Here is a 23,006-nt window from a genome sequence, read left to right on the forward strand (position 1 = left end):
AAAATATGAGTTCCCAAAGGTTTTGAATTAGATAACATTATAATTGTCCCCATAAGAGTGTCAGACATTGCACTATTTTTATTAAGAAGAAGAGAAATACATATGAAATCATAATTATAACACAAAGGCAAAGGTTTTATGATAATTTACTAAAGGCTTCCCATTGTACTAGGAACAATTTGCATTTTAAAAAAACGCATCAAGGGGTTCCAAGATATCCTAACTTAAAAAGCCTATTGTGAAATGGCAGGAAGCACACATAAACAATTTAAAATAGGCATAATTTAAAGAGATTAATTGGATTAAAATTCCAGTTTCCTAGTCATGTTCTTGATCAGCTCAATAGGAGGTTATTAGAAAAATAGAAACAAGCATTGTAATTAACAATAACCTATGTCTAAATTTAATTGAGCTCTTGGCAATTTCATAGAAATCTGGACAAATATATCATCACAGAAAATAAGAATCAAGGGTTCTCATCTTAATTAGGGTTGAGATAAGCTTAAATGTATGATGAAATTTGATAGCTTCTATAATTAGAAGCTAATAATTGCTAAAAAGACTATCTTTTCCATCAAAATTGGTATAAAGTGTAAAGTTTGAAAGCTCAGGCCAATACAAACACCAAATTTCCTTGGGGTAACATGTTCTACCTTTAAAAATGTGAATGCTGCTTTTATTTATTTATTTTTTTGCTTATGAATCTATGTTTTATTGTAAAAATATTACTCAGAAACATGTATACATGTCAGTGAGATATTAGTACTGTATTAAATTTTACATTTTGATCACCAATTAGTTTCATGAATAGATGCATTTTGTAAAGCTGAGATTCTTATAACCCTAGAAGCAAGTGTTACTTCCCTCATCAGGTATCCAACTATTTCAAATATCAAGGGCTTGAAGCAAAGATCTGCTGGAAATTTTATAATTAAAAATAAATCACCAATGAAGAGAGGCAGCATCTCATAAATATTGTGTTTTTGTTAAACTAATAGTTCAATTTTATTTGCTTACAGATTTTAAGTTTATTAGTTTGAGTCCAATTTTGTTAAAAATTATTTATCATTTTGAAGTCTTAAAATATCACTTTGTTAATTTTAGATTTTCACTTTTCTGGTTAAGGCTACTTCAGATATAAAACGTATCAAACTGCCCAAAAATACTCTGGAGCTGTTGCTACATAGACAGTGTGTCCTTTTAAAGGATCGTCTGCATTTTGACTTACATTAACTAATCAAATATTAATTTTAAAAAAATTATCAAAAGTTAGGTATTGCATTAATAAAAGAATCCATCTCAAAATGTGAATCATGAACCTTGACAGTGATTCCATAATATTAGGGGTTTCTTTCCTTTTAAAGTAAACCAGTAAAATTGATTCACAAGGTAAATGCTCCATGTTTATCCTGTAGCTCTCTTACCTTCAACCCCTCAACACTTAGCCCCTGTTAGCTCATGTGTCCATATTTAAGATGAATGGAAGTAACATGTAACAGAAGAGATGCATATTCTGGCATTTTATTTCTTCAATGTCTTGAAGTGCTTTTATCCAATACTTAAACCAATTCCTGGAAGCAATCAAATGCTAGAAATTTGAACTTGGTCATATCCATATAGGATCAAACCACCAAGATATTTCACTGAAATTTAATTACCTGGGAGCAAGGAATCCAGGAAATGTTACACGCAGCCATAGAGAGGGGAGAGAAAATTTGACATATTTCTAAATGGTTTAATTCAAAGTCCTCAGCTCTGTTTTTTAGTCAGTAAGTTTAAGCATTTAATTGAGCCATTTTAAAATTGAAAGTTATCCCAGATTTCAAAAGCTATGTTTAATGTTTTACTTTAATATTTGATTTTTAACCTAGAATTCTTTGTTTAAACACATTTGTATGAAATCCAATATTTAAAAAGTAACTAAATTCTAACAGAATTGTCCCCGACTCCGTACACTCCCAGGTACAGATTCACTCTCTAGGTATTTCTACAGTTCTTGGAGAACTGGGGCTGGGCTTGATAGTATTAAAACATGAATACAGAAACTTCCATGGAGATAAAATAAGAAACAAGATTTCTTGCTCCCCATCATCTCAGTCAATTCTCTTTGCTATTACATAGTTCAAATCTTATCACCCTTTCCTTTTTTAATATTAGAAAACTCCTCAAAAGCCTTGGAAAATGCCTCAATATGCATAATATTAAAACTAAGTTCCATAGCATGACTTTTCAATTACTTGTGGCTCCAAAATGGATCAAGTTTCCCTCACCTCTGTGACTTTGAACATAATGATCCCACTGCCTGGAATGTATTTCCACATTTTGTTTGTACAGAAACATATTCCAACAGGGAAATTCAGTCAAATGATACAGAAGGTGAAATGGGATCATTCTCTTATAACCCTGACTGCCAGGTTATGATATTTGTATCTAACCAAGAAGAGCTTTGAGTGAAGATTGACATAACCAGAGTTACACTTACATAAGATGAACATGGCAGCAGTGAGTAGGATGTATTGGTGACCAACTGGGTCACCAATAAGCCTACATAGGAAAAATGAGAAGAACAAGACTGGTGAGTGACTGAAGCTGAGGGGATGGAATTTATTAATGATAAAATACTAAATTATAAGAAATTTAATCTTGGACTTAAAGTCCTCCACTATGAGTTTTTGGTCCCAGAATGTTCACAAAGTTTGCTTTCTCCAGAGTAACCAATTACAGACAGCAAGTGTGAGAACGTAAGCAAAAGTAGAAACGGCTATTATGGAAGTTTAATCTTTTATGATTTTCTATAATGCACTTCAGATTCCAAATAAGAACTAGGGTTTCTTCTGCTGATATAATAATACTTTATCAGATTTGGAATAGAAATGTAGTAAATCATAAAGGTTTGATCTAATATTAAAGAAGGTAGAAGATATTTTTCCTTGACTGATTAGATATTTACAGGAGTAAATATTTTAGATCCATTTAAACTTTATAAACAGAGTGCTTGTTCAAACGCTTTACAACATATATCAATACTAACATCATCTCTGTTGATGTTTCAAATATTCTAAAATGTAAAGTTTAGAGGATCTTATAAGTAAAAATAAATTGTGTTAATTAATATATCTAACATTATGAAATTAATAAGAATGCTATAATTCATGGCCATTTTAAGATTCACCCTACAATTTCTTTGCTTTCCTCTTATTAACAGAAAAATAGCAATAATTTAATGTGGTGATTTGCAACTAAAAAGTTATATGTCAGGAAATATTTTCACATAACTAGAAAAGAATGATGCTATAAAATCACGTTTCTTCCAGACTTCAATGTAGGTCGTTTTCTCAACCATATGGCAGGAAACAAATTTGGGGCCCAACCTACAACCTATCTATGATCTAGCATATTAGCATGTGTGATATAATATACCATATGTTGTTTCTATTCTTTCAGAAACAAGGCAAGCAATGTGGGAGAAAAACGTGCCCAGAAAATACTTCGGTAGGAATGGCTATAGGGGCTATGTTCCCTGACCTCTTCTCACATGTCCAATGTCATACTCATAATAGATACTCAAAAAACACTTGTATTTTAGTTGTGTTTGTTATATGAAAATGGATTTATATTCTTGTCTGAAAATGATCCAGATTTTGCTTACTCAGAGCACTGTATTATGTGTTGAGAGGGTTTCCTGGTGGGTCAGTCAATAAAGAATTCGCTTGCAATGCAGGAGGCGGAGGTTTGATCCTTGGGTCAGGCAGATCCCCAGAAGAAGAAAATGGTTACCCACGCCAGTATTCTTGCCTGGGAAATCCCATGGCCTGAGGAGCTTGGCTACAGTACATAGGGTCGCAAGAGTCAGACACGACTTAGAGACTAAACCATCACTGCCATTATGTAATGAAACTAGAAAAGGAGAATCATTTTAATTATCTTATCTGCTGCCTTTAGCACATGATGTAAATATTCTGCACAGCATCTTAACTGCCATCCTCTTATTTGTAGACACACATATGCAATAGTACCTTACCTCTGTCACAGTTCTCTTCGTCACTGCCATCCACACAGTCATGAATTCCATCACAAAGCCATCTAATTGGAATACAGTGGGCTTTATTTCTGCATCGAAACTGATCTTCCTTACACTCAGTCACACAGTCCATCTGTTCAAATACAAATGGGGGCTGCAGTTTTAACTACTGATAATGATATAGTCACAAGCAAAGTAAACATGCAACTGACAATACTGGAGATTTATTATGCTGTGTGGGCTTCGTTTTATTTTTAATTAATGAATATTGCCTTTGCGAAGGACAATACAGTTTGGTCTATGGGCAGCATGAAGATTCAGGCATTTGCTGAAATTACTGTATTCAGTGTTCTCGTCTTGACATTTTAGACAGTGCTAAGAATCAAGATTCTGTCTCTCTATTGCTTATTACATTTGCTTTCTCAAATCTAATTCACATAATTCAGAGATTTTAATCAAAAGATAGATTTTACCTCATCTGAACCATCAGCACAGTCATATTCTCCATTGCATTTCAAAGATGCTGAAATGCATCCCCCACTGGCACATATATATTCACTTGACGAGCAAGTAGGAGAAGCTGAGTATAATAAAGTTGAGATTTAGATTTAGTGAACAGAATGAATGTTGATAGATAAAAGCATAAATAAGCATATGAAAATTACAGATAGTAATGAAAATAGTTTATACTGAATTATATTCAACATCTGATATTAAACACTGACTTAAAATGAGCTTTACAATATTTTTGTACTGTATTAAATATACCTCATGATGTAATGGTCTGTTCATAAGTATTCAACTCACTAAAGAAAAAAGGGCCGAGGGGGTGGGGGGAACCTCTCTATATCTTCTATTACTTTGATTGTTGAAGAGTTAAATATATTCTCTTATAATTTTGAATCTATTTAAAATACAAAAGCCTCAAATTATTTTCAAAATTGTAATAGCATTTAGTAAACTTTGAGGATATTATTAATATATGCATTGTATAAAGCTAAAAGTGAAAATCTTGGCATGGTATCATAGACCCCATGATATCTATTTGGCTATTTTGAAAAAAATATCATATTTATATAAGTTTTAAGAAGTCTTGTCTTTTTTTTTTTAACTTGGGGTTTTAAATATGAACATATGTATAATTAGCAGAGTCTGTAAAATTTGAAGCAATTCTTTTATGACATGGAAATATTTTAAATTGTAGATAAATAAGTTATAGCCAATACCTGATGTAATTAATTAACACAGGAATGATGATACCTTTTCATGTCGAGGGGCTTTGTTTGTTAAGCCTGCATTCAAATTCTGGGATTCTTGGCCTTGTATTAGATCACTAGGTAGCCAAATATACTTACGTAATGGCTTTGTGGTTTAAATTGCTGTGTCCTGGGATGCTAAAAAGCTTTTCCCTTAGGTTTTAATTCCTTTTAATTGGCAGTGGTTGCCTAGGGATCTGTATTAATGAGTCTGGGACTATGTCTGAATTCAGTAAGAACAAAGATGTGAACAGTTAGCAATGTGGACCATGGGCATGATCCTGGGCTATTAGTAAAGTGTGTGTGAGGTATCTGCAGTTCTGCCTTAGTCCCTCAAAATAATTATTACATTATGAAACTATTACAACCATATACATATGTGTGTGTGTATAATATATTACAAAGTGATCTTCCCCAGTATTTTTTCCTGTAGAATAATGCTATTAAAATTCCCAAGTATAAAAGCTAACTATATATATATATATATATTTAAAGTGATGTTTAAGGAATAGCAATATATGAACTGGGTATTTTTCCCCCTATACTCTTATTTTGAATCTTAATTTTTATTTTGGACCAAGATGTAAAAGAAATAATACACCTTCTATATTCTATTTAATAATCTTAATTTCTGGAATTGAAACCTGACTTTTATCACACTTATAGTTTCAACCTTTTTCATTCCACTATCTTGGAAAAACAACTCCAAATGATATAGAAAAATATAGTGATCAGAAAATCAAATTTAAGGGAGTAATGCTTGTATCTGGAAATAATATCAATCTTGTCTAATAAAACATTTTCAAAACATACAGAAGGTACACCAATTAATTTATCTACAGATATTTCAGATTATTTCTTAAAAACAGCAAAATGTCATTATTTGCCACTGTTTTATACATATCTTTGCTGAAATTTAAATTCTGAGTTAAAACATTACTTAAATGAAATATTGTCTCAAGCATTTTACCTGGCGCACAGTTTTTCTCATCTTCTCCATATTTACAGTCTTCATGGCCATCACATTTCCATTTTGCTGATATACACTGACCATTGGAACACTGGAATTGATCTTTGGAACAACTTGTTTCACAATTTCTCTGACAAAAACAACACAAACATAATTAAAATTAAAGTTTTAGATAAATGTCTTCAACCCCAAAAAACACATACAAGAATCTCAGATGGTCACACTTAAGCTCATCACTATAAAACATTATAATCATTTTCCAGTTTCATTTGTCTCTATTAGTCATAATAAAACAGAGAAATATAAAAAGAACATATATCCCACGGCTTCATCAAGTAATAAAGTTGCTCTGAGTGGATCATACTCCAAACAGACAGTTATGGGGTAATGCAATTTTAATAGTTATAAATGACAATGAGAAATGTCAATAACCTCAGATATGCAGATGAAACCCCTTACGGCAGAAAGCGAAGAGGAACTAGAGAGCCTCTTGATGAAGGTGAAAGAGAAGGTTGAAAAAGCTGGTTTAAAACTCAACATTCAAAAAAAGAAGATCATGGCATCCAGTCCCACCACTTCATGAAAATAGATGGGGAAACGATGGAAAGAATGACAGACTTTATTTTCTTGGGGTCCAAAATCATTGCAGATGGTGACTGCAGCCATGAAATTAAAAGACACTTGCTCCTTGGAAGAAAATCTATGACCAACCTAGACAGCATATTAAAAAGCACAGACATTACTTTGCCAACAAAAGTCCATCTAGTCAAAGCTATGGTTTTTCCAGTAGTCATGCATGGATGTGAGAGTTGGACCATAAAGAAAGCTAAGTGCCAAAGAATTGATGCTTTAGAACTGTGATGCTGGAGAAGACTCTTGAGAGTCCCTTGGACTACAGGGAGATCCAACCAGTCAATCCTAAAGGAAATCAGTGTTGACTATTCATTGGAAGCACTGATGCCAAAGCTCAATACTTTGATGTGAAGAACTGACTCATTGGAAAAGACCCTGATGCTGGGAAAGATTGAAGGCAGGAGGAGAAAGGGACGACAGAGGATGAGATGGCTGGATGGCATCACTGACTCAATGGACATGAGTTTGAGCAAGCTCTGGGAGCTGGTGATGGACAGGGAAGCCAGGCATGCTACAGCCCATGGGGTCACAAAGAGTTGGACATAACGAGGGACTGAACTGAAGTGACAATGCTGATTGTGGGGAAATAAAAAGGCTAAAAGATATGTCTAATCAGTATAGCCAGTTCCTTGGGAATGGGGTGAAAAGATTAATGTGAAACAAGAAAAAATCCTAGGGTAATTCTGTCTTGCATCAACAAAACTTCCCCTGTGTTATTTCTTTCCCCTATCCCCACTTTTCTCCCTCTGTCCTTATTCTTTCATACTTTGCTGTTCATATTCCTTTTCCATTCTTCTGCTATTTGTTCTTAGAGAACTGTGAAATGAACTGCCAGAATTGTCATTTTTGGCTAGCTAGCATCCAGATTTTATTTGGAAATCAAACAAGATAGTAGTGATGCCTTTGGGGGCCTTTCAGTTGTTTATATGAGATCAATGAAAGGGAAATTAGAAATTCACTTTCCTTGGGTCTGACCACTCTGGTTGAAATGGGATGCTCCAGTGAAATGTCTTGCTGAGATGATATTTTTCTGTTGTTTAGCAGTTTCTATTGTTGCCAAGATTTACTTGTCTGTTCTTTTCACAAAAGGTGCAGCACTCTTACAGCTTGTGAAACTTCCAGTGAATGAAACATATGAACTGTTACTCCCTGCTTTTTCTCAGTTTCATCCCATGTAAGAAATAAGAGCTTATTTTCTGAATTCCTATAGTTTTCTCTTTGCTGATGACAGTTTAATTAGACTGCCTGCTATATAACTGATTTTCTTCTTTCCTTCCCCACTTCTTTTCCCAAGTATTGAAGATTTACCATTTACTAGAGTTTCTTAAATAATAATGCTGGTAAAACTGGCTAAGTGTTACTCACTGTGATGTCAGACTCTTTATGACTGCATGGACTGTAGCCTGTCAGGCTTCCCTGATTGTAGCCTGTTAGGCTCCCCTGTCCATGGGATTCTCCAGGCAAGAATTCTGGAGTGGGTTGCCATTTCCTTCTCCAGGTGGTCTTCCAACCCAGGGATTGAACCTGAGTGTCCTGCAAGAGTTTCTTAAATAATAACGTAAAGAAAAGGATGATTCCTCCCTGTATTTGGTAAATTCAGTTCAGTTCAGTTCAGTCACTGAGTTGTGTCCGACTCTTTGCGACCCCATGAATCGCAGCACACCAAGCCTCCCTATCCATCACCAACTCCCGGACACCAATGGACACCAAATCCATGTCCATTGAGTCCGTGATGCCATCCAGCCATCTCATCCTCTGTCGTCCCCTTCTTCTCCTGCCCCCAATACTTCCCAGCATTAAGGTCTTTTCCAATGAGTCAACTCTTCACATGAGGTGGCTAAAGTACTGGAGTTTCAGCTTCAACATCAGTCCTTCCAATGAGCACCCAGGAGACCTCCTTGCAGTCCAAGGGACTCTCAAGAGTCTTCTCCAACACCACAGTTCAAAAGCATCAAGTCTTCGGCTCTCAGCTTTCTTCACAGTCGAACTCTCACATCCATACATGACCACTGGAAAAACCATAGCCTTGACTAGATGGACCTTTGTTGGCAAGGTAATGTCTCTGCTTTTAAATATGCTATCTAGGTTGGTCATAATTTTCCTTCCAAGGAGTAAGCGTCTTTTAATTTCATGGCTGCAATCACCATCTGCAGTGATTTTGGAGCCCCCCAAAATAAAGTCTGACACTGTTTCCACTGTTTCCCCATCTATTTCCCATGAAGTGATGGGACCATGTAAACTCATAGACTAATAGAAGACCAGCATTTTAACCAACAATTTCAATAAAATATACTGTCAAAATAAATGAATATGCTTCAAAAACATGAGTTCATAAGGGTTTTAAGAAAGACTTCACAGAGGAATTTTAAACAGAATGAAACTAAGAAAATATTTTTCACACATAAGGATAAATAGAACTGTGATGTATCCAAGGGGTGAGCTATGTAATGGTGAATGACATTTGAAAAATAGCCCATGTACTGGTCATGAGGAAGTAATTTCAGATTTTGTTCACCACTTTCCTTTTCCATGTCCATTACTGTACCTGGGACATTTAAGAAGTAAGTATTCCATTAAAATTTGCTGAATAGATGATCGAATGAATGAAGTAGCAAATGTAGAAAATGAGGAATATATACTAAAATATTTTGTAATTTATGGCAACCCACTCCAGTATTCTTGCCTGGAGAATTCTATGAACAGAGGAGCCTGGCTGGCTACAGTCCATAGAGTTACAAAGAGCCAGACGTGAGTAAAGCAACAGCATATATGTACCGCACACATACACAGGATAGAAATAGTGTCTATGAATCAAGAACCTAATATCATGCAATGATTATAATAACTGCTCAGTATATTTTGTAGAATTAATTAATGTTTTTCTCAGCAATAGGGCTAATTCAAGTAAAGGAGCTCAGTAATCAGTGACACTGTTCTATCTGTATTGACAATAACACAGAAGGTAATACTTCTGGATATTTTTTTCTACCTTCAGAAGAGTTTAATTTATAATATACTGCATATAGTTGATGCATGTGTCTGTGTCTATATTTGTGGGGTTTTTAATCATTATCTTAGACATCTTAAAACACACAGAAAACAGAGAGAACAGAATAATAAAACCCATGTGCTCATCATGCATATTTAACAATTATCCACACTTAGCTATTCATGTTTCATAAGCCTCTCTCCCAGTTTATTTATATTTTGAACTTTAACATAATGACAATAGCTTCAGAAAATTAATACTATGATGGTATTAATAGAAAATTTTTAAAGTTATTCCCAATCCATTTAAAAAATTTCCTAATTTTCTCAACTGTAGAAAAATACTGTTTGATAAATGAAAAATCTAAAAGAACCTATACATTGAATTTGATTTGAGTTTCTTTTAATGTATAACTCTTTTTTGAATGCCATTTACTACTTGGGAAAAACAGGTCATTTGCTCTATAGAATGTCTCACATTCTGAATTTGGCTAAGTAAATACTAATAAAGTTACTTAGAAACCTCCAAAGTAACAATTGAGCTTTTTGTTTAAATATTATTATCAACTCATATATTTGTATACATTATTATATTTCAATACATTACAGTCATTTTTTATTTTCTTTCTAAGGCTCAAATTGTCCCTTTTGTATGTAGAAAACCCTGCAATTTTGCTCCTATGTATTTTGGACATTATCCCAATAGTCTTGTTTTCTGGCTTTACAAGATGTTAGTGGCTCATTTTGTCAATTTCCATTCACAGATCTAGAATTAAACATTTCTCAAAGGAGTTTTGATTCTGTTAATTGGGTAATGTAGTTAGAGGTCATGATATGAATGCTAGAGATAGTCTTTAAAGCTGGAATGTCATTGGTTTTAGGATTTTTCAGTGGCAGAGCTAAAAACATATTTTTAAAAACAGAAAAATAAATCAAGATCTCAAGCTGATACTTTTGAATTTAATTACAGGGTTTTTATTTACTTGCATTTTTTCTACGTTCATATCTCCTTTATTTTACTTAAAAATTTTGAGTGTTAGTAATTTTAAAATAATTTTACATTGGAACTACTGTACTCTCTAAGACACAAATTTCAAATTAGCAAAACCAATGTTATTTTAAAAACACATGTATGAATATAATTTAAGATTCTTTTGCATTTCTTTTGATTCTTACAATATGTTATACTGGACACAGAGGTCAAATATATTCTAAATTCACTTTAAATAGTTCTTCTCTGTGTTTGCCACTAACCTGATACACAATTACATTGATCCAAGTTTTTGATTTAATGTTTTGGCTGAAAATTAAGAAAGTAATTCAGTTAACATTCATACAAAAAGTAATCCTTACAATTTTCTCTTTTGTTCCCAGTATAAGAATATCCTGTATGTAATTATGCTTTCTAGCCATCTGTTCAGCTCACTTTTTTGTTTGTTGACAATGCAACCCGTCATTCTAGATTTTATAAAGGAAATAGAAATCAACTGCCTGTAATGTTAGCCACTTAATTACATATAGACAGTATCAAAAGTCCATAAATGTAGAGAAAGACTACCTTTAAGAGAGTTAATTTCATTCCCTAGGGATATTAGCATAAAAATATATGGATAGTGGAGATATATTCAGCCACCAAGAATTGCATCCATTAACCTATAGCATGAGAGAAACAGCATGGATAAGGATGTCTACTTTCACATGAATAACATTTAGAAAAAAGAAGTGTTTAATTTTGTTTATGTATGTTGGACATCTAGTGAAAAACATGCAAGATGAAATCACAAGCCTTCAGTAATATATCCCCACCTTTTGATGTTTCACAATTACATGGTGCTGTTGGAATATATATATATTTTTAAAGAAAACAAAGACAAAACATTTTAATGGTATGGAAGAATTTATATGAAATATATTTTCCTGATTGTGAAACATTTAATAAAATTCTGAATAAATATAGATACTAAGTAAATATGTAGCTGGGAATTGTAAGACTTTAACTTCTCTGTGGATTTTTTAAAATTTTGTTTGACTTGTTTTGTGACTAGCCCCATCAACAGAAGTAATATTTTTCACCTTCTCCTAAGAGACCTTTGCAGCCTCAAGTTTTAAGGTTTCAGACCTTCAGGTGAGAAATAAAGTGCATTAGGTTCCAAAATCTAGACTTGTACATGATTAGGGGGACTTTTCCAAAATAGTGAGAGAATGGGGAAGAATTGTCCAATCTTGATAAGACTCCCTGAAGGTTGGGGAATATCTGGTTTGTGTGGATTCTATAACTAGTAGAGACCTTCAGGGTCTTCTGAAGAGGCAGGTAATCAGTGGATACTGGAGGAAGCTGAACTTGAAACACAGAAATCTCCAGAGCACCTGGGAAGATTCTTCCCAAGTCGATAGTCAGTGGGAGGCCCTTTTTGAAGCTGAGTACATATTCGTGTCAATCAGAGTAGCAGAAGTCTAGGCAGTCATTGTGCGTCAGGAGGAGCCATGGTGGCCACTGAGGACCAGAGACCTCATTTTCCCTTCTGTGGCTGGACTTGATTGTACAAGTGCTGCATTCCTGATAGTAACGTGAAAAATCACTAACTGAGAAAACCATGTAAAGTGACTATTACTGTGTGTCATGTATTATTTTTTAAAGCATCATGGAGTAATTAATATCTGAAACCCCAATACACAGATGCATAAATGATAAATTGTGTGAAGGTTTATATAATGTTAGCACAACCTGAGATTACAGAATTATCCAGAGAAATTCTAAACTTCTTAACTGTGTGTACATAGAACTTATTATAAATGGATTGTGAGTCATCATCTAAGCAAAGCTAAATCTGCAGTTTCATAAAAATTGATGACCCACATCTAAGTCTGTAAGACTATATCTACTGAAGAAGGAGTCTGGGGAGAACAAACTGTTTAAAATGCATAAAAATATTAGTCCTGACTATAAATACTGCAGCAAATTTACGAACAAATTCACAGATGGCAAAGGCATCAGCTATAGGGAATAGGGTTTCCAAACATCTTATTCCCAATCCAGCCATTCACTACTTGAGGTAAAACAGACTATAAAATTAACTGTCAATAGTAGCACAAGAGCTATTCCCTGTGCTGGATGTGTGCAGCACAGAGCATAGATATAATACATATCTTAGTGTGTCAGAAGCAAAGTGCATTCAGAGCTGTCCCTGTCACACTCATTGAATGGAATAATAATTATGAATGAAATTTTAAGGAACCACTTTATTTTTTGTTTGATTTCTCAAAAACGCCTACCTCATCCGAGCCATCTGCACAATCAAAATCTCCATCACACCAAAACCTTGAAGAAACACAGTCCCCGTTGGCACAGAGAAAATCTTTCAGTGTACAGGTCTGTGGCTCTGGGGACAGAAAAATAGCACAAGTTTATTCTATTACATGCAACTTCATTCTAAAATTTATATGACATACCACGTGAGGTAGCATTGAGAAAAAAGAAGTTAGCCAGGCAGAACCAATAAATTGTTTATAAAAAAAAAGAGAAACATTTCATGAAGCATCTGTGGTATATAATATAATGATTTTTCACATTTATTTTTGAAGTCATGAATAGAAAGTGGCATTAGATACAAATTGAAAAAAATGCAAAAGATAAATAGCTTACTGTTTAATGAAAATCCAGTAGCAAAGTAAAAGAAAAGGCATAAAAATCTACATATTAAAGTAAAACAACAATTTTTCCAGTTGAAATTCTAAATCATATTATGCATTTACTTAAAGGATGTAAGACATTTTGTTACTCTCTATGGGTACACAGGACTATTTATTAACTGAAGAGTCTAAACTTTGGTTCATGACTTTTTATTATGTATTCTAATGACTTTCTAATTCTTCAATTCTGTCCCTGGAAAATTCAGAGCTCCTAGAACTAAAAGGATATGTGGAGATATTATTGGACATGATTGAAGGAGATTCTTTTTTGAAAACTGCCTATTTATTTATGCAGTTATTTGCTTATGCCTTAACCTCATTTACCTGCCATTTCAGATAATTTGCTAACTGTTAATTTAATTATGCTTCACCATGTTCCATATAGGACCTAAGCCAAATATTGTGACTTGTTATTTGGCTCAACTCCTGTGCAGGATATGTTTCATCTGGACAATGAAGCAGGAGTGCAGAAATTTTCCCTAACAAGTAATCAGTATAACTGCTGATCATCACCTCTTGCTTGGTTTTGATTCTCTAAACAGAACTGATATCTGGCATGATGAGAGACCCTCCTTACCCCTCTCATTAACTGTATTTACAACGGTCCTGTTTCACACACAATAATATTCTTGTTCAGGTAAAACAGAAATTGGCAACAGAAATAAAATTTAAAGAATATTCATATGAAGCATAATTTCTACGTAAAGATTGTGCATAATTCAGCCAGTATTTAAATATCACTCTATGCAATCACTCGGGTTCTCACTATAGGGTAACATATGAATGTTTGATATCATGAAGGCTCTTACATTTCTATATAAATATCCCTTCTGAGAACACTGGAAGAACTTTGAAAAATGTAATATGTATCGAACATTTTGTTCTGTTCTGGGTCTTTATTTTAAAAATGTGAACTTCTGGCTATGAATAAGATAAGATGCTTATCAATAGAATGAAAAAGAGCCACTAAGTGGAGGGTCTCCCTCATTTTTAAATACTCCTTTGTTTAGACAGCATGACAAGAACAGTTTCTCTTTTAGTCTTTGTACTATATTCGTATATATGACACTTTAATTTTAAAAACAACTTAATTAATAGTAATATTGATAACTATAACAATAATACAAAAATACCAGCTACTGAGTGTTCATTGAAAGGACTGATGATGAAGCTGAAACTCCAATACTTTGGCCACTTGTTGTGAAGAGCTGACTCATTTGAAAACACCCTGATGCTGGGAAAGATTAAGGACAGGAGGAGAAGGGGATGACAGAGGACGAGATGGTTGGACGGCATCACTGACTCAATGGGCATGAGTTTGGGTAAACTCCGGGAGATGGTGATGGACAGGGAGGCTTGGTGTGCTGCAGTCCACGGGGTCACAAAGAGTGGGACATGACTGAGCGACTGCACTGAACTGAACTGAACCAGCTACTGATATTTTGTTTGCTGTTAAGCACTAGGTGAAGATAATGCCAAGTAGTTGAATTAGCTCATCAGTTAACGTTAACAATTCTATAAGATAGGTGGGCTTCTCTGGTGGCTCAGACGGTTAAAGACTCTGCACGCAAGAAGGAGACCTGGGTTCGACCCCAGGGTCAGGAAGATCCCCCGGAGAAGGGAATGACATAAGTTAGATATTATTGTTAGACCCATTTTTAGATGAGTAAATTGAAGCAGAGAGAGGAAAAAACTTACTCCAAATCACCCAGCAGGTAAAAGAGCTAGTATTGAACTTGAATCTAGATAACCTGACACCGGGATCTATATTTTTACTGCAAAGCCGTATCATTGCCTCCCATACTACTGAGGAAGTAATAAGTGTTCACATATTACAGGGATTGACATTAAAGCCCTTGAAAAGTCAAGTTAATTGTCCAAGGCACACAGCTAGCAATGTCGACTTTACAGTAATAATAAAAGAAAACCCTTTTCCTCTTTGTATCCACCCATGCTGAATCTGTTTCACTCTCCTTCCATTTGCAGAAACACATGGTTTTATTCTCAGGGAAAATAAATTCTATTAAATAAATAAATAAATAGATGCTCAATTTTTGAATAATGGTGAATAACATTGGATATTAAATACTAAGCAGACAGTGCCTTTAAAATGTATTATATTTAGATATTTAAAAAATAGCAGTACAATCTTTAATTTCATGATTTGAGGGTATTGAAATATGATAATTCTTCCTTTAATATTCTCATTTGCTTTTATTCTAATTAAGAACAAGTGTGTTTATCATGTGCTAAATAGCAATGGCCTCACAGGCTTTTACACACTCTGCTATGGGCAGGGCTGGATGTTGTTAGTTCAAGGTTATAAATAAAATTGTATAGCCAGTAGATCAAGGTATTTGCCCAACAAATCCACAGAATATTTGATCTATAGAGACTTGCTTTAACATTTTTAATTATTCTGTTCCAATAGGAGAGGAAAGGAACTGAGAGACTTGCTTAGAAAAGCATTTTTCAGTACAAATGGAAATTCTGTATGTGCTACCATGTTTAAAATAAAAAAGCCAGAAAAAATAATCCTGAATTATTTATATATACACAAATGTCATCAAGGAATGGGATAGCTAATGTGTTTGTAACTCTCACCTAAATGCCTTAGAATCTTTTCCCACTAGTTCTCTCAAAAAGAAATTCTCTCTTGGGGAAAATGAAATTTTGTTATCAGAGAAGATCCTAAATTATTATATTCTCTTATTGTTTACTTTGCCTTTAATCTTTTTGGGATAAAGTAAAGGATGAATTTTTAGAACTTGGCACAATAGCATTTTTCTTGTGGAAAAGAACCAAAAAATGACTATACCTGGAACATAATCCGTTTGGAAAGAAAATTTGAATGTGGCATTTTCCCTAATATTTCTAAAATGTTCTTCCTACACTACCTTGGTCTGATATTACCTGTTCCTGAGATCAAAGGAGATAGGGAATCCCATACATGAAGGATTAACCAGGTTTTTCATAAATCTCATCTAAACAAGCTAGACTGACAGCCAAGAAGCCTTTACAGAGCATGTTTCAGAAGGCTGATCTGGATTCTATAATAAGGATAAAAAATAGGGGCATTGTATAAACTGGTCACCCCCTTTGATAGTAGTGAAGGCATAAACATCCTGCCTCGGAATTGAAAGGAGCTATAGGAGACGACTTCACAAAATCTAAGAAGCTATAGTCAGAAAATAAAAGCAACTTTCAAAGCCATAGAGTTAGTGGCAGAGAATAAAAGCTTCCAGGCTCCAATTTCTCTACTCAGTATATTATCATAAACTCTTGGTGATAAGTTCAAAAATTATATCAGTGTGAGTGTGAGCATCTGAGGAGAATTTTTAGAATACAATTAGTATAACTGTCATGCTATACAAATAATCTTCTGATATAAATTCAGTGTGAAAGTACTAGAAATTCAAATAAGGCAGATGCAGCTTGTCTCTACATAAACCTATATCTAGTTGATCAAATTATTTGGTACTTTAAAATCCATTGGAGTGCCAGTTACTTTTTAATAATGTAAAGTTATGAAATAATTTTATTTTGTACATCAATTACTTGGATGGCAGACATACCATATATATTTGTTGCTGATGAAAATAGTACAGATGTTGAGGTTTTAAAAATATTTCCAAACCTTTGCCCCAGATTACTAAATGACTTCAATAACAATGAAATTTTCTTATTTTTAAGAGCAGAAATCATTGCTGAAGTAAAATGTCCCTGCTGAACACTTAACAAGGGAAATGATCATCATCAGATGATGAAATGACAATGGGCTAATTATCCTATGTAGATGTAAAAAATTAGAAGGCATATTAAACTAAAACATAGCTGGCAGTTAATTGCTCTGCTGCTATTCCAACTCTTTCCATATCTATGCCTGGAATATTTCCAACTCAATTTAAAAAGTTAATTCATTATAAGAGATTCATAAACAAAGAAGCCCAAAAGCAAATTTTGTAGTAAATTGCTAATATTATAAATATGTGTCAGGCACTGTGCAGATCATGGGACATTGTTCTACTTCTTCAACGATCTTCAGACATTTAAATAGGAATTCAGATACATATGATAAATAAATGAGACAATCAAATGTGAGTGAATTTTGCATAATAGCATGTGGGCCTTTAAAAAAAAAAAACATGTTGCTATTGTGTAAGACTGACTATCTCTGGTATGTTTCAGTACTTAATAAAGGCTAACAATAAATGACAAATGTGGATTAAAAGGCATATCTTTGACTAATGACATTTAGAAAACATGATACCACTGCCCTCTCGAGCATACTGTTGTCATCTATATATAACTATATATAAAATTATGACATGTATGTAATATGTAGTCATAATTACAATACATATTATATCATGTGTATATAATGATAATAGTTTTGTTGTAGTTATATACATATTATTTTAATAGTTTCAATATATAATAAGACATTGGAAATATTTTGAAAGCATTTTAATACAGCAACAGTACATTTTTCTAAGGCTGACTTCTACAGGACTAATTTCTTGGTGCTCCCTATAGATATATTGTGTTTTCTTATTTTTCAGAGACTCAGCTTCTGTCTATGTAGAACTGGTGGCATTTTCAATGCTTAAATCTTCCCATTTTTCTGGCTTAGTTAAGATGGTATATTCAAACACCACTTAATGATCTACAGCCCTTGATCCTTACACTTAAACATTCTTCCATGTTTAACATGCTATCTACTCTGACGTTTATCCTGTATACACCTTCTATTCTTCCATGTCACAACTATAATATGCTTCATTCTCATTCACTGCCACTTTTTCTTGCCAAATTCATCAATATTGCTTGTCTTAGTAGGAACTAAAAGAGATCCACACATAATTGGGTATTTTATACTGCAATGCTTGATACTGCAGTCTATTCCCTTGCTTTTTCTTAAGGGCTCTGTGACTACAGTAATTTATCACTAAGTTTCCATGGTGACAAGTGAGATGCAGTTGTTCCTTCTCCTAGCTTTCTTGCATCAAAAGATGACTTTTAGGAGATGTCACCAAAATGATATTTGGCCACTTAGGAAACCCCAGGAGAAACCAGCTATCTCTGCTCTTCATTCTTCTCCTTCCTGTCTCATTAAAACAGCAACCTAACTTCTCACACCATTTAAATAACCACTTGAATAAAGGGTCTTCCAAGATGTGAGTCTCCATGTTACCTTTCCACCTCCTTCTCTTGTTTTCAATATCCTTTAGTCACAGATGCTTCCTTTCAGGTATATTATTCATGAAAGTGAAAGTCACTCAGTAGTGTCAGACTCTTTGTGACCCCATGGACTCTACAGTCCATGGAATTCTCCAGGCCAGAATACTAGAGTGGGTAGCCTTTCCATTCTCCAGGGTATCCTCCTAACCCAAGGATTGAAGCCAGGTCTCCCACACTGCAGGCAGACTCTTTACCAGCTATGCCACAAGGGAAGTCCAAGAATACTGGAGTGGGTAACCTATCTGTTCCCCAGAGGATCTTCCCGACCCAGAAATCGAACTAGGGTCTCCTGCATTGCAGGTGGATTCTTTACCAACTGAGCTATCAGGGAAGCCAAACTAACATTGATAATTAACACTAAATTTTCCAAAACTAAGCTGAGTAGTTAATATGTTAATTTAAGCTCTGAAATGAAATTAAAGTAAATAAGAAGTACATACATAATTGTTTCTTTTTTGAAATCACTCCTCTAGTCTTACCACCATTAGATCTTTATTTTAATCACTGGACAGAATCTGAGAACTGCTATATAATTTTTTTTAAATTAAAGATTAAAGAAATCTAGAACAATCTAATAAATCTCTGCAATGCACTTTACCTTTCTAAAGAGTATAATCAGTTGGGAGATATTTATATGAAGATGGAGTAATAAAGGTTTCTATATTCAAAGTATTTCATAATCATAATTATCCAGAGATTGCATACTTAAGGTCCCTGATCCTCAAATACTGGTCAGATTAACTTTTGAAAGTGACTCAAACCATTAGCTGATATTTTGCAAACTGAATATCCAAGTGGTTTATTAAGGCTGTGATTCCACTAATTGTATGCTTTTATATAATATATCCCAACACTTTAATATAACAGTTCCTATTTTGTCTCCTGCATCATGGGAAATGAATGCTCTAAATCCAATGTATAAAGTACATATTATTGTTATCATAAAACTCTTTTGGGAAGTAGAAGAATGTTAATATTTAATAATGGAATTTGATTATTGTCTTACTTTGAACATGATTATATTGCCTTTTTGTTTAAACAGCCCTATAAGAAAGTGCTGGTAAGAAATACACTCAGAAATGAATGCTAGAAGATGGATACTGTCACAATTTTACATACTGTCATGCTTTGTAGAAAATAAAATTGCTGGCTAATTAATGTTTTTTAAACTTATTACATAAAAATGCAGAAGGCAGATGATGAAAATTGCTTTATTCTATTTTCAGAGAAAAGCATCCTGAATACATATGGTGTTCACCACTCCAGAGAGAATAAATGATATTTCACTGAAAGATGCTCATGGGTGAATTTGTAGTGTAAATGGGTCTGAGACTGAAATAAAATGAATACCATCGGTTAAAGAATGATATGTTTTGTGTCTCCACATCATTCAGCTCTTTCTATGAACTTGCGTCAAGGGTTTCTTTCATTGCATACTAACGGGTTGCATTAAACCTCATGATACTTTCATAGCAATTCTGATAACTGTAAGAAAATAACTCCCAGGATGAGCCATTTCAATAATTCTACCATTTGAGATTCAGGTCAATTTAGTCTGAATATTCTTGTTCAAATGTGAATATATGTATAAAAATGTGAGCTGCAAGACAGGTTCAAATTCATATCTTAACTAAACTAAAAATTGCTATCCTGCTTATTGAATAGGCTGTCAAGCTTGCAACATTCTCAAGCAAGAGTTACTTACTACAGTTTTCTTCATCTGAATTATCACTGCAGTCATTTTGGCTATCACACCGCCAATGATCTGGAATACAGTTGTTGTTTTTACACTGGAATTCATGAGGACCACAAGTCTTTTTATCTGTAATGGAAAGAACCAGAATTTGCATTGTTGGCTTCCATAAAGATATCCCTCATTGTGTCCTCACTGCTGTGTGAATCCAGGGGACATGACATTTCCTAGGACCTCAAGTCAGTTCTTAACTGAGAAGCATTCCTAGGAAAAATTGAAGGCAAATTCTGACTAATATTTCATTGTGAGCTGATTACAAAGCAACTGATTGGACCATCCACTCAACACAAATCAGTCAATAAAAATAAAGATCAAGATTATTGAAAACTATCCTTCTTTAAGATACTCCTCTAAGCCATCTTCTATTTTTGCTATAAAGTAGCAGCCATAAACAAATAGTTATTAACCAAACTGTGTGGTTGCCATCTTGTCTTCCTTCTTTAGAAGTTCTTATTCAAAATTTACCTATGGTCAGCTGATCTAAATGTATAGATTACAATAGTGCCTAAGTAAAGACCTTACAAATTGTTAAAGTGCCAGCGTATCTGAACCTCTAAATAACCCCACTGAGTATCAGGAAATGTATTAACTAGCCCTTCACTTTACAAATGCTAAGGCAGATATTCTTAGAAGTTTAAGAACTTGATGCATTTTCACTACCACTAAATGACACAGCCAATTAAAAAAAAGAAAAGTGTGCATTGACTCCTGATTTGCTGTTCTTTACAAAAAATCTAACTGTGTCCATTGGATCCAGAATAAAAATTTACATAATAAGAATTTATGCAAAGTTTAGATCAGATATTTAAAAATTTTCATGACTAATATCCAACTGTTTATAATCTACTCCATTGCTTCTTAAACTGTAATGTGTGTATATATTAATTATTGGGAATTTTGCTAAAATGGAAATTGTGATTGAGTACATCTAGAATTCTAACACATTCTCTAAGTGATAATATCATCTTTGATCTATGAAACACACTGAGTTAGCAAGGTCAAAGCATCAAGATGATATAAATTCAAGTACATAAAATAATAAGAGTATTGATGTCAATGCACAATTTAAGATTTTCCTTTCACAGACTTAGATCAACTCTTTTTTTCCACAGCCATGTTAGAGATGGATAGTGAAGTGTTAAAATGATTGAGATTGGTAAAATAAATTTACTAAGGGAGAGGAGAAGCTATTTGGTGGCCATTGCTACTCTTTACTGCAAATTGCATTTTAAAAAATTCAGATTTAAATAATATTATGAAAACAAAAGTGATTTAGGTTTAATTAAGAAAATCAGGAAATGATCATATATTGAAGATCCAGGCCACCTGCTGGGTAAGGATTTTCATAAACATGATCACACTCAATCTTCATAACATTCCTAGGAAGTATCATTACATGCATTTAAGTAAATGAAACATAAATCTTAAGAGTTTAACTGATTTCTCCAATTTTACAAAGGTCTTAGATGGCAAAGGAGGAATTTTTATCCAATCCTTCTCCAGAAACATTTTGCATTTTTGTAGAAATTCTCATGATAGACCTCAAATGCACTGTTTTACTAATATATGTGTATTAGATAAAGACTCTGATGCTGGGAGGGATTGGGGGCAGGAGGAGAAGGGGACGACAGAGGATGAAATGGCTGGATGGCATCACTGACTTGATGGACATGAGTCTGAGTGAACTCCGGGAGTTTGTGACGGACAGGGAGGCCTGGCGTGCTGCAGTTCATGGGGTCGTGAAGAGTCAGACACGACTGAGCGACTGAACTGAACTGAACTGAATAAATATATGCATACAGATAGAGAGAGAGGGAGAGATAATATTTCCCTCCCCCTCTTCCATTCTGCCTACATACCTGCCTGTCTGGTAATGATTACTCAGAATTTAACTGTGTCACTGTGTTGAGTACTGTGTTTCATAATATATCCTTTTTGCCTGTGCTCTATACCTAACTTCAGATTCAAAAATTGGTCTAAAATTTACAAAAGTTCTAATGTAGCATTATGCACATCTCAATCAAGCAACATGTTAGGATATTGGAATTTAAATAACCCTTTAAGATATTGTATCCGATCAGATCAGATCAGATCAGTTGCTCAGTCGTATCCGACTCTTTGCAACCCCCTGAATCTCAGCACGCCAGGCCTCCCTGTCCATCACCAACTTCCTGAGTTCACTGAACTATTTACATAGTTACTTCATTTTGGAAATTAAAACAAACTCCTCTAAAACTAATACTATAGGTAACAGTAGTTTTATTTATTCCTTGCCATGGGTTGCTTGCATTATTTAAAATATTGTTTAAATTTTTAGAATAGAAGAATATAAGAAAGCAATCTGGATCAGAGAAATAGACTATTTAACTTAGTATTACATTGTACACAGGCAATTCTCCATGATTACAAAAGGTTAACAATCAGGACTGAGTATCAATACAATGGGTTTTTAAG

General features: G+C 34.0%; 1 protein-coding gene across 1 annotated transcript in view; it reads right to left on the bottom strand.

Moving 5' to 3' along the window:
- LRP1B (LDL receptor related protein 1B) overlaps positions 1-23,006 on the bottom strand; it is a 1,793,119-nt gene that overhangs the window by 182,710 nt on the left and 1,587,403 nt on the right. Inside the window, exons 67-71 of the mRNA XM_070360639.1 lie at positions 20,505-20,621; positions 13,142-13,248; positions 6,248-6,377; positions 4,495-4,601; positions 4,022-4,154 (exon numbers count right to left, since the gene is read on the bottom strand). Coding sequence (XP_070216740.1) covers positions 4,022-4,154; positions 4,495-4,601; positions 6,248-6,377; positions 13,142-13,248; positions 20,505-20,621 — 594 coding nt within the window. The remainder of the gene's footprint in view (positions 1-4,021; positions 4,155-4,494; positions 4,602-6,247; positions 6,378-13,141; positions 13,249-20,504; positions 20,622-23,006) is intronic.

The sequence above is a fragment of the Bos mutus genome, chromosome 2, assembly GCF_027580195.1.
Source record: "Bos mutus isolate GX-2022 chromosome 2, NWIPB_WYAK_1.1, whole genome shotgun sequence".
Taxonomy (NCBI): domain Eukaryota; kingdom Metazoa; phylum Chordata; class Mammalia; order Artiodactyla; family Bovidae; genus Bos; species Bos mutus.